The sequence below is a fragment of the Camellia sinensis genome, chromosome 10, assembly GCF_055761805.1.
Source record: "Camellia sinensis isolate YWXY chromosome 10, ASM5576180v1, whole genome shotgun sequence".
Classification (NCBI taxonomy): domain Eukaryota; kingdom Viridiplantae; phylum Streptophyta; class Magnoliopsida; order Ericales; family Theaceae; genus Camellia; species Camellia sinensis.
This window is the reverse complement of record NC_138970.1, coordinates 154033366-154046888: the sequence shown is the minus strand read 5'-3', so window position 1 is coordinate 154046888 and position 13523 is coordinate 154033366. Positions and strand designations below refer to the sequence as shown.

At 34.9% G+C, this 13523-nt stretch overlaps 1 protein-coding gene and 1 pseudogene across 1 annotated transcript; one reads left to right on the top strand and one right to left on the bottom strand.

Annotated features, from left to right (window-relative positions):
- The first annotated feature begins 310 nt into the window (after positions 1–310).
- LOC114301245 (protein PLANT CADMIUM RESISTANCE 2) lies at positions 311–8354 on the top strand. Its single transcript, XM_028246174.2, has 4 exons — positions 311–614; positions 6967–7038; positions 7147–7359; positions 8129–8354. The coding sequence occupies exons 1-4, from the start codon at positions 380–382 to the stop codon at positions 8215–8217; spliced, it is 609 nt and encodes a 202-aa protein (XP_028101975.2). The 5' UTR covers positions 311–379; the 3' UTR covers positions 8218–8354.
- A 2763-nt stretch (positions 8355–11117) lies between these two features.
- LOC114323366 (protein FAR1-RELATED SEQUENCE 5 pseudogene) lies at positions 11118–12323 on the bottom strand (annotated as a pseudogene).
- Positions 12324–13523: the final 1200 nt, after the last annotated feature.

Sequence of the window (13523 nt, the reverse complement as noted above, 5' to 3'; positions counted from 1 at the left end):
TTTTTTTGTGACAAAATTTTCAAATTGTCGCAGAAAGTTAAAAATTAATAATACTTTTTTGTGACAATTTTTTTAAATTGTCACTAAAACATATAATTAGTGACTTTTTTATGATCATTTTTAAACTATCACTGAAAATTAATAATTAATGACTTTTTTAATAATATTTGATAAAAAATATCATTAATTCTCATCAAACCTATTGATAATAAGTCTATCTATTAAGAGTTAGTCGCTTGTTTAAATTTAAAAATTATAAAACGAAAAAGAAAGCAAGCATAACGGTCCGCCAACCGCTACTCAAAACAAACATTCTAAGCAACGCAACGTTTAAAAAAATAAAAATAAAATTCAGAATCTGACTTCTCTCTCTCTCTCCATGTTTCCTTCAACATCAAATGAGAAAATGTCCACTCCGGCACCACCATCAGCGCCGCCTCAGCCACCACCAACGCCATCACTGCCACCAACACCGCTTACTTTCCATTCTGAGTACACCGCTGCCTCCACAACCACCATTCCTGCAGCGGCGTCTCGAGCCTTGCCTTCTTCTCATCATACTCCGGTCCCTTGGTCCACTAATCTCTGTAATTGTTGTGATGATTTTACCAGTTGTAAGTCCTCTTTGTTGTTACACATTACTCGGTTGTTTTTTCACACACGTCCACTATTGTTTGCTTTAGAAACTGACTATTTTAATTAGTGTTTTTGACTTTTTATGCAAAAGGTATAGAAAAATAGAAAAAATATTTTTTGGTAATGACTAAGGGCAAAATAAGCCAATGTAACACAATGAAATTATTTTATTTATTTTTAGTTTGAAACAAAATTGAATTCTAAAATATACTAGGAGTGTGTGCGGGTGTGTAGTTATCAGGTCGACCTCCAGTACAGGGGTGATGGGGGTTCCATCAACCCATCACCCTACCAAAAAGTTTTGAAATTTTATTTTATGACAAAATTTTATTTGATGGTTAATTGATTTCATTAAAAAAATTAAAGCACCCCATCTAATAAAAACTTAAATTATTAGGAATTTAATCATTCTCTATTATATTTATCTTCTCAACACTCAAACCAAATGAAATATTACTGGTTGAATGGTTATTTGATCACGGATATATAAAAAGAAGAAGAAGAAGACGTGCTTGGTACTATTGAAAATGTGGTTATCATGCAATAATTCAATAAAATGACACATCGTTGAATATGATTGTAAAAATTTATGTTTTTTAATTTTTTATTTTTTTTAAGATTATGATATTTTATTAAATATTTATTATACTTGAAGGTGGAAAAGTTCAAATGATAATTAGCTTTTTTCAAAAAAAATAAAAATAAAATTTGTGAAGTTTAATTTTTTTGAGTAAACCCATCTATAAATTTTTTTTGAGTATTCTCAATTATAAGATTTTGATTCTCTCCATACATTTGTAATGGAGAATCTATTACATTTGTAATGGAGAATATGAAAATCTGCAATTATAGATTGACAATTACAAAGAACCATAGTTGGGTCAAATATGGAAGAAGGGTAGTTTAGGAATTGAAAAGTTGAAACAAAAAATAATTCATACAAAAAATTATATATACTTTATACGATAGTATAAAAGTATAAATGACAGTACAATTTGGTGTTGAGGTTCAACAAATATAACTATTAAAACTGTTTCTAAGTTGCTGTGGTTAGCCCAAGCAAATTCTATTGGTATTTTTATAATGTGAGGATTATGATGATTGATTGCCACATTAATGAAACACTAAAAATTTGAAAATACTTTGTACCATAAAAAAGTATCCAAAGAATGGTTCAATTGTCACATTAGTCTTATTGTAAAGTTTCTAATATCAATTTTATGTATAAATTTCTTTTTTCTTGTTATGAAAAAAAAGAGAGATTGTATATTGAATTGAATGAATAATACAATAGGAGAAGCCTGTATATATAGGCAGAAAGGAAACCTAGATAGGTACAGAAAAGGATAGAGATAAGACTAGAAGGAGATAGAGATAGAGAGAGATACAATACAAATAGATAAGATACATCTATAATAATATACAGCTAACACCCCCTCTCAAGTTCAAGGTGGTAATTCAGATATCAACTTGAGCTTGGAGAGGAGATTACAGAAGCGACCTGGAAGATGAGCTTTGGTGAAAAGGTCGACGGTCTGATCAGCAGAAGTAACAAATAGAAGACGAACATGGCCACTAGTAACATGCTGTCGTATGAAGTGGCAATCAATCTCAATATGCTTGGTGCGATCATGGAAGACATCGTTATGGGCAATCTGAATAGCACTTTGATTGTCACAATAAAGATTGGTGGCAACAGAATGAGAAACACCCATGTTAGAAAGAAGCCAACGAAGCTACACAAGCTCCTGAGTAGTGTCAGCAAGAGCACGATATTCAGCCTCGGTACTAGAATGAGTAACAAGGGTTTGCTTCTTGCTACGCCAGGAAATGAGAGAGTTTCCCAAGAAGAAGCAGAACCTAGTAGTGGAACGATGATTAGTAGGATCCCCTGCCCAATTGGCATCAGAAAAGGCATGCAGCTGAAGAGAAGAGTGAGGGGAGTAGTGAAGACCATGAAATAGAGTTCCTTTGAGATAGCGCAAAATGCGAACCAGAGCAGCATAGTGTAGAGAGCAAGGAGCAGTCATAAACTGACTAACAATGTGAAAAACATAAGCAATATCTGGACGAGTAACTGTGAGATAGACAAGACTACCAACTAGCTGGCGATATAAAGTGGCATCTGACAATAGGGGACCATCAAGAGGTGTAAGACGAGTCTGAGGATCAACTGGAGTAGTGACAGTCTTGCAATCGGTAAGGCTAGCACGAGCCAAGAGATTAGAAGTATACTTGGCCTGGGTAAGAAAATAACTAGAGGAATCTTGAGAAATTTCCAAGCCAAGGAAGTAGCTAAGTGCACCCAAATCTTTCATCTCAAACTGGCGATGAAGAAACTGTTTGAGACTAGAAATACCCACTGTGTCATCTCCAGTGATAATTATATCATCCACATAGAGGAGAAGGAGAATAATACCGCGCTCTGTCTTACGAATAAACAAGGCAGAATCATGGGCACTGGAAGAAAAATCAAAGTTATGAATGGTAGAGCTGAACTTGGCAAACCAGGCACGTTGAGCTTGTTTTAAACCATACAAAGCACGACGGAGTTTGCAAACCTTGTTTGAAGGAACAGAAGAACCAAGAGGGGGTTGCATATAAACTTCCTTAGTGAGATCACCATTGAGAAATACATTCTTGACATCCATCTGAGAAAGGTGCCAGTGGCGAGCAGCAGCAATGGCAAGTAAGCTGCGAACTGAAGTAAGACGGGCAACAGGAGCAAATGTTTCCTCATAGTCAATCCCATATTCTTGACTAAATCCCCAGGCGACAAGGTGAGCTTTGTAACGCTCAATGAAACCATCAGAATGAGTTTTGATCTTGTAAACCCATTTGCAACTAACAGTACGCTTTCCAGGAGGAAGATCAACCACATCCTAAGTATGAGTTTGGTCGAAAGCCTGCAGTTCATCAGTCATAGCTTGTTGCCAAAGAGGGTTAGAAGAAGTTGCTTGATAAGAAGTAGGTTCATGAGAGCAAAACGCAGTGGAACCAACAATATAATCACGGAGAAGAACAGAAGGTTGCCTTACCCATGTAGAATGACGCTTAGGTGGAGGAGGAACCTCAATGAAAATCGGTTCCGAAGGAACCTCCACTAGAGCTGGAGAAGGCGTAGGGCCATCAGCTGATATAGGATCCTCAGGATGGACGATAGGCGTTGGTAGCTGTGGAAGCATGGGGCCAGAATCTGCATCAAAGTCATCAGAAAACAGATCTATAGAAACATCAGTGAAGACTAGTGAGTGGGTGGACGGCGGTAGGTGAAACTCGGAAAGAGTAGAGAACATTTTGTGTTCCCAGAAGACCACATGACGGAAAATATGAAGACGCTTGGAGATACGATCCCAACAGCGATTCCCTTTATATTCGATACCATACCCCAGAAAACAACAAAGACGAGAACGAGGTTCGAGTTTAGTGTGTTCATGAGGCTGAAGTAGAACAAAACAAACAGAACCAAAACCTTTAAGAGTGGTATAGTCAGGAGAACCATACAAGCGCTCGTAAGGAGAAATGTTAGCTATTACAGGGGTGGGGACACGATTGATGGGTGTGTATGGCAGTGAGGGCAGCTTTCCCTGAAAATTTTTCAGAACAAGAAGAAGATAGCAGACGAGCCCGAGTAGTGTCTAGAATATGATGGTGCTTTCTTTCAGCTCGTCCATTTTGTTGGGAAGTGCCTGCACAAGATTGATGAGAGAAAGTACCATGAGCTCGAAGAAAAGAAAGAAAATCAGAATCTAAGTACTCTTTAGCATTATCAGAATGAAAAAGCTTAATAGTACGAGAAAAATAAGTGCGGACCATAGCAGAGAAATCATAGATGCAGCAGCAACAGTAGATGATTTGTGTGGACTGCGAAGATTGATAAGCTCGAACAGATGTCCATGCTTACGGCCTATCCCAAGGATCTGTCTCGTCTGAGGGTCCTGCACCAAACAACCATTAGCAGAAAAGGTAATAGTTAGACCAAGTTCACATAATTGACCAACAAAGATAAGGTTCATTTTAAGAGAATAAATATGGTAAGCATCAGAAAGAGACACAGTGGAAGTAGAGATTTTGCCAATATGACTAACAGGCATATGAGAACCATCAGCAGTGTATATAGTGGGAGCAGAAGATGATGATGACAAAGAAGAAAAGAGAGTGAAGTCAGAAGTCATGTGATTACAGCATGCAGAATCAAAATACCATGAAGAGTTACCTAAGGTTACTGAAAGAGCAGTAGAGGGAGGAGTACCAGATTTGTTGAGCACCTGGTGGATAATGGGCTCAACATTATCCACAGAGAAGGAAGGAATAGAAGAACCCTTAGAGGCAACAGCAACAGAGCGAGAACTGTGGCCAGGTTTGGACTGAGACCCGAACGAAAAGCCCCTTTCTTAGATGAAGTAGTAGAGGGAGCTCGAGAACAATTGCTTTGGAGATGGCCCGGAGCAGTCTTGTGACAAGTCAAGCAATCACGAACCTGGCAGTGAACAAGAGAATGAGTGGCTGGCAAGTCTCGGTTACGACAGTAACTGCATATGATGGGCTGTGAAGATGAGGAATTCTTAGAAGATGGCGTAGCAAGAACAGAATCCATGTCTTGAGATCTAAGACTCCCAAAACGAGTCTCCTCTGATAGGAGCTCAGTAATGGCTTGCTCTAAAGTGGGCAAGGGCAAACGATGAAGCAAATAAGCACGCACAGGCTCAAAAGTGCTATGAAGAGCCATAAGAAACTGTAATAGTTGCTGATGATTCCGATAAGTAATAAAGAGCTGTGCATCATCAGAATGAGCCCATGGAGGTTCAGAAAGAGTAAGCTGGTCCCAAACAGACGACATTTGGGATAAGAAGTCATTAAGAGATTGACCGGGTGCCTGGCGCATGTGATGAAGAGTCTGCAACAGTTGATACTGATGAGCATGTCCAGTGGTCTGATAACGTTCCTTCAAGAAATCCGAAATTGCTTTGGCAGGAGAGGCAAGGGAATCATCATCCTGAAAGCGTCCAAATTGAAGGTGGATGGAAGGAACTGAGGTAGCCCGGAACCATGTAATAATTTGATAATTCTTACTTTCCCATTCATCAAGACAGTCATCAAATGCAGAGTCCATCTCATCCTCCTTCTGGTGGGGTTTGGGAAGAGCATCAATAATGATCCGCCAAAGGTGTTTGCCTTTGATGAAACTAGAGAGAGCTTGAGCCCAACTAACATAATTAGACCCATCATGGATAACAGAAACAGATTGGATTGTACGATCCATAAATGCCAAAACGGAAGGCACCAATAGATTCAGAAGGCTCAAAAACCTTAGGGATAAGTAGGACGGAGGGCAGCACTGTGGCTGTGATGATGTCAGCAGCGAGGCAGTGCTGGAGTAGGGTCGACGTCAGCGGCTGAGAAAGTAGGGAAAATGGCTGAGGGAAGCCGACCGGAAGCCAAGGAGATGCAGCTAAGGCGGAAGCCAAGGTCGGTTGACGCGGAAGCCGGTGGACAAGCCGACGGCAGGGCGGCTGAGGCGCTGGGGGGAAGCCGAGGTCGACTGATGCGGAAGCCGATGGGCAAGCCGACGTCGGAGCGGCTGAGACAGCGTGTGCTGGAGCGTGCTGAGAGTGGAGGCGGCGTCAACCGACGTGCTTGGCTTTGGAAGGCGCGTGGTAACTCCGATGGAGGTGAATCTGGTGGCTTTGAATTCGTCGTGAAGAGACGAAGAGGTAGGTATAGTCCAAACGTTGAAACAGGAATGGACTAGATATGCAGAAACCAGCAGAAACGGACAGAGGACAGAAACAAGTTGCCAGAGAAAAAAAACGGGAGAAAAAAAATGCTAGGAAAGAACCCTAGGCTCTGATACCATGTTGTGAAAAATAGAGAGATTGTATATTGAATTGAATGAATAATACAATAGGAGAAGCCTGTGTATATAGGCAGAAATGAAACTTAAATAGGTACATAAAAGGATAGAGATAAGACTAGAAGGAGATAGAGATAGAGAGAGATACAATAGAAATAGATAAGATACATCTATAATAATATACAACTAACATTTCTAATTGCATATATATTTGTGAGTGAGTAGTATTCAGTACTTTCCTAATAAATTCTTTTATGAATTTTCCTTCCATTTTTTTTTTTTTGAATTTTTGAAAATAATAATGGTAGTTTTTATAAATAATGAGGATGATTATGATGATTTCCATATTCCAATTATTTAATTTGTAACTAACAAATGTAACATTGTTGTAAGTCCCAAAATTTAAAATATGTGAATTAAATTCATTTTGAGTTTTTTTGTTTTGATAAAATAATGGACATGTGACATGGTGGCAGGTTGCTTAACATGTTGGTGTCCATGTGTCACATTTGGTCGAATAGCAGAAATTGTGGATAGAGGATCAACTTGTAAGTCTCCAATTACAATTATTAATTTGATTAATTAGTTTTTTTTGTTTTTGTTTAATTAAGAGCCAGAATTATAACAATATATGATGCATTAATATTGTGGTGCAGCATGTGGAGTGAGCGGAGCACTGTACGCATTGATGTTGTGTGTGAGTGGTTGCTCATGTTTGTATTCATGTTTTTATCGATCCAAGTTGAGGGGTCAATATTTCTTGGATGAAAGCCCATGTACCGATTGCTGTATCCATTGTTGTTGTGAAGAATGTGCTTTGTGTCAAGAATATAGAGAGCTCAAGCACCATGGATTTGACATGTCTATAGGTCACTCTCTTCTCTCTCTCTCATTAGGGCATTAACTTAAGCGAATTCAATTGGATTGAGAATTTGTCTAAGCTCACTACAATAGAAAATGTATAGGGATTTGTCCAAACTTGAGCTTAGATTGCCCAAATTCAACATTAAAAAGAGAAAATTACAACTGATCTTTTCTAAGATTTGAAGAAAATACAACAAGTTTCACAGTTTTTTGAGTAATTATACTAACATTCATTTTTAGTAAAATTAAAAAGACCGAAACTAATGCAAATAGTGTAAAAATGAGAAGATAAATATATATTTCAAAGTAAAATATATGACAATATCATTCTTTTTATTCATATAACTAACGGATTATTAATAAAAGTGGAGTTAAGTATTATGTGAATAAAAACTTAAGGGAGGTGGATGTAATTTATTCTAAAAAAAATTTGATATATTGTTGCCCTAATCACATGTATTTCACTTTTTGAAATAAATAAATAAAAAATATCTCAAAAATTATAAACATGAACCTGATAAGAAAAATAATTTGAATAGTATGTATGAAGTAGTAAAATATTTTTAAATTGCAATATGCTTTTATCTAACAGTAAAAAAATAAGTGTTTTATATTTATATTTATATATTTCATATTTGAGTTGTTACAAGAGCTCCTGCCTAGCCTTGTAACATATCTTAGCTAAGTCAATAAATTTAAAATTATACAGTCCAAAACTTCAATTTTTTTACCGGTTAGCATAGGCGGTTAAGCTAATATTGTGAACCATGTTAGGGTGGCATGGAAACATGGAAAGGCAGAAACGAGAGGCGGCGGCGGCAGTGTCTCCACAAGTGCAAGGTGGGATGAGTTGGTACAACTGAAGATATGTGCTTTTGAATTTGTACACACTATGATGATTAAAATGATCTCTGTATTAGGGTTTGATTTAATTTTTTGCCTACTTGTTAAAACAGAGAAAGCTCTAGGGAGCATAATTTTCATATGTTTGTGATTCTGGTGAGGATTAAATTTACGTTCTATTTATTTGGGCGAAAACATTTTATACGAAAATTTTATTTTAGAAAAAATATATATTTTTTTTATGTATGATAGTGGTGGCAGCGGTGATGGCGATGGCGGCCATGATGATGGTGGGATCGTGTGGTGACATCGATAAAATTTTAATTTAAAAAACGTTTTTTGCCCTTTAAAAACATTTCCTATCAAAATAGACTTGTTTTCGATTGATTTTTATTTTTCACTATATCAAATACCAAAAAATATAAAAAAAAAATATTTTCTAAAAAAATATTTCTCACCTAAATGGAGCATTACTATCTTTGGTATTATTTCGTTGAAAAACAGTGACTTGACAAGTGCAAAATTTTATTTTACAATTAGCTGATAGGAGTGGTCATTCCTTATATTGATCCAATTTTCACCTTTGGTGATAAAGGAAAAGTCTACCAGACCCGAAAATGTCTAGGGCCCCGTTGTGGAGGATTCACAGCCGTGACTGCTGTGACATAAACCGTCACTGTTTTAATTTTTTTATTTTATTTAATTAATGTGAGGGTTTATTAATTCTTCACTATAACAAAACAAAACTATAAACCCAACAGGGACGGAGCCATCTTCTGGGTCCCGCGGTCCTGTAAAGTTGAAGGAGGTGAGTTTGTGTTAAAAAAATTTATTTTATAAATAGAAAATATAATAAAATAAAAATAATTCATGGTATAAATCAATTTATGAAACCAAATTATATTTTTTTAAAAAGATTAATTTTAAAATTAAAATCAAACAAACCATACATGTTTTGACTTTTTCAAAACTAACTTAAATGCATCAAAAGTGAAATTGAAAGGGAAAAAAATTGTATTTGAACAAATCAATTTATCAAACCATAAGCAAAAAAAATGTAACTTCAAAAAAAAAAAAAAAACCAACTTAAGGCCAAAATATATTCAATTCACATCCAACATCTATATAAAAAAAATAAAACAAAATTCTGAGACATTTAAACTTCAAAATCTCCTACCAAATATCCCAAAATCTGTCTCAACCGTTCTAAATTATCAAAACAAAATTCTAAAAACCTTCAATTTGAATTCTCAAAACAAAAACTACAAAGTGGATCCCCATGTCAATTTTGTGGAGGCGGTTGGGAATAAATAGAAAAATCAAAAGAACTCTCATTTCTAAATTCGGTCTCCATTGGATTGTGCCCCACTAGATTAAGTGATATTCCCTATTAAAAAAAAAAGAAAAAGAAAATTTATTAGAATAAATTTTATGGACTAAATTACATTACAAACATATATATATATATTACTTACTTGAGAACTTTGTGGACTATGTGATGCTTGGAAAGACAAAGGTTGTGATTGTGGATACCTTGGTGAGTATGAATTAGTATCATGTGTGAGAAGATTATACCCATAAGTTATCAATTGTGGCCAACAGAGACTCCCACCATCCTACTCCATAAAACACCATGAAAAGTAAATACACTAATACAATATAGTCTAAAAAATAAACAAAATAACATAAAACAAGAGCTAATCTGTGGTTGACTTAAAGATGAATTTTGAACATTTGTGATATTGCTTGATTAACCAATAATCTACATAAGTTGTTAAATTTATCAATACATTACACAATTTATAAAAAATAATAATAATAAATAAATAAATAACATAAAGCAATAGCTAACCTGCTGTTGGCTTGAGGATGAATTTTGAACATTTGTAGTGTTGCTTGATTGACCAATAGTCTAAAGAAATTCAAAAAGTTATCAATACTTTACACAATTTATAAAAATAAATGCATGTCATTTGAAATTTCAAAAGTACGTAGGTAATACCTTACTAAGGCGGGTATGTTGTGAAATAACTTTTGTCTTCTTATTCATCATCTCATGCCAAGGTTTTAATCTACCCATCCCTTTGTGTCCAACATCTTTCTTCTTTATGCCCTTAACTTGTGCAAAGTTGGGGTCGTCCACTTCTAATTCATTGGTACCAAAACTTCCAACTCCCTTCATCATATTATTTACTTTTACACACAATTCCTTAATTCCTTCATCAACCAATTGATAGGCAGGTTTGTGCATAGATGCTTGAGTTGCTAGTTTCACCATTCTTGGACAAAGATCTCTATAACGTGATAATATTAACAACTTCGGATCATCCTCATCCACTACAACATTTTTCTCTTCAACTTCACAATCTTTTGCATCCAATCTCCATCGGCCTAATATATAGCTTTTGGGAATTTTCATAACATTCATTCTATCAAGTGCTTTGATTATTCCAAAGTTCTCAAATTTCTTACATGTACAATGTATTTCTTGATAGCTTTTTTCTCCTCTTAGCCCAATAACTTCCACCCTACCCTCCACAATATACCCTTCACCATTACCATACAAGCCAATCACGCACTTAACTTCTCCTTCTAACTCATGGAATTGCTTTACTTGACAACAAAGGGACATATCCAACTCACAATGAAATAAATCAAAGATAGGAGGGGTGTACAAACTCGCAACTTGGATTAAAATGGGAGACTTTTTCAATTTCATTCTTGGCAACTTTTGTCTAGAATCATATATTGCAGAAATTTCCTCATACCGCTTATCTACAACAATCCGATTGAAGTGAGTAAAGAATTGAACAATGTTATGATCACCCTTCAAATATCCCCTTAATGTTCCATTTAGACTTTCACTAAGTTGTGTGCTTCGCATTCCTCCAGTAAATACCCACTTCATATACACATGCGCCTACTGCTCTCTTTTTCTCCAAGTTCTTTTCATCCACTCATTCTCTTGCAAGTTGTATTTATCAATCAAAGAATTCCAAGCTTCAATTAAGTCATGCTCATTCTCGTAGTCATAAATGCAAGCTTTTAAATCGCTACTAAATTTTGAATCACTCTTGAACAAGTAACCTAAATGCTTCAAAGCATTTTGCATTAGGTGAAAAGTGCACAACCCATGAAAAACCTCAGGCATGATTTGTGAAATTGCCTTAGCCATTGCTTGATCTTGATCTGTGAAAAAACTAACAGGTTTTTTTCCTGACATTGCATCGAAAAATGTTTCAAATAACCATTCAAATGACTCTGTAGTTTCATCATATAATAATGCTGCACCAAAAATCACTGTCATTCTAAAGTGGTTAAAGCCAGAAAATAAAGCAAGTGGATGGTACTTCTTATTTGTTCGAAAAGTTGTGTCGAATGACACCGCATCACCGAAAAGCCCATAATCTGTTATCATCTGATGATTAGCCCAAAAAATATTAGTAATCATCTCATCTACATCCAACTGAATGGCATAGTAAAAATATGGATTTTCTACCACTTGCTGCTGGAAATATCTTAACAAACTCCCTGCTTCACCATATTGCAAGTTTCGCTGTCTTTTTGCACGTAAGTAGGTTTTCTGATCCTCTCGCGTGAACCCTACAAATTCCTTCCCTCCTGCTATAGCACTAATAAGATCATGTGAAGCCTTAAGAGATATTCCACTCTCATCAGCTATGTCAATATTTATACCCTGAGCATCACATACCTTTCTCTGAGATGGCATCAAATGAGTACATTGAGGAAGATGCAAAGGGTGATTGTGGTTACTATCAAATTTCGACACAATCCACTTCGACAAGTCCCGCTTAAAAGATATATGCATAAATGCTTTACAATTTGTTCTTGTCTCACTTCGAGGATTTTTTATCATCGTGTACCGTTTATCTTTTTCGCTCTCTCCCTCCTTACAACAAACAAACTTTCTACTAGTCATAACACCATCTTTCTGACTTTTGTTACAATAATCTCTTCTAATACTAAACCCCACAATTCTTCCGTATTCATTATAAAACTCATATGCAGCTTCTTCTGATGGAAACTCCATACCAAGGTATGATGATTTATCCTTGGCCAACTCTCCCATTTCTTCGATGCATCCCTCAAGTGTACCATCATCCATTATAGTATCCTTCATTTCAACACTAACAAATATGGGGAAAATATATATATATATTAAACGCAACAAGAATCTGAGCAAAAAAGTTATTAATTAATTTTAAATGCCGAGTAATTAAACAATTCAATGAAATCTAATAAATCAATTAATAATGTAAATTAATTAAAAGGATAGGGGAGAGGGAAAAAAAAGATGTGAAATTTGTACAGTAACATTGGAAATTTATTGTATCTGAGTAGATTATAATATACAATTGCAAATTTATATTAGAATTAGTATATTATATAATATAGGGAATCTTTTGGCAGACACGCTTAAAGATGTGAATCATATGCCCTCTTATTATATAAATTTTTGATATATGTTTTGTATTTTTGTTACAAATGTTATGTCATTTTTTATTGAGTTATAACAATTTATGATTAAAAAATTAAATTCGCATTTTATAGTAAGATTATAGATTTTTTTATTGAAACTTTTTTTAGACCACAAAATGCGTGACATTATTACAAAAATAAATAACATTGTTATAAAAATGTGTAATATTTCCACAAAAATACATAACATTGCTATAAAAAAATAATTATGAATTACAAATTATCGTAACTCCTTAAAATTTTTTTATAATATTTATACAAAAATACATAATATGTACAAAACAAATTACATAATAAAAAAATTTTCTTATAATATACAATTGTGTTTCTCAATCCATTCACAAAAAACAAACCAAACTATTATACTTGTTCAACCCACTAACATACTGTACAAAACAAAATACAAAACATATATACATATAATATATATATATATATATAGATATACATACCAGTTAGTTGAACAATAATGGTCTGTAAATCCAGCAGAAGAACGGTGAAGCAAAAATAGAAAACACTGTTCAATCTGTTTGAGAGAAGACAAAAATATTAGAAAATAAAAAAATAAAAAATAAAAACTAACTTTTCAATCCATGTCAATAGAGACTTTTGCTTACTGTGAAGACGGCGACGGCCCTGTACAAAAATGTTTTGGCAGACAAATAAAAAAATAAAAAATAAAAACTAACCTTTTAATCCATGTCAATAGAGAACCTTTGCTTACGGATTAGACGGCGGCGACCCTAGGTTTATTGTTTTGTTTGTTATAGTGAGAAAAGAATTAATAAACCCTCACATTAATTAAAAAAAAATATATTAAAACGGT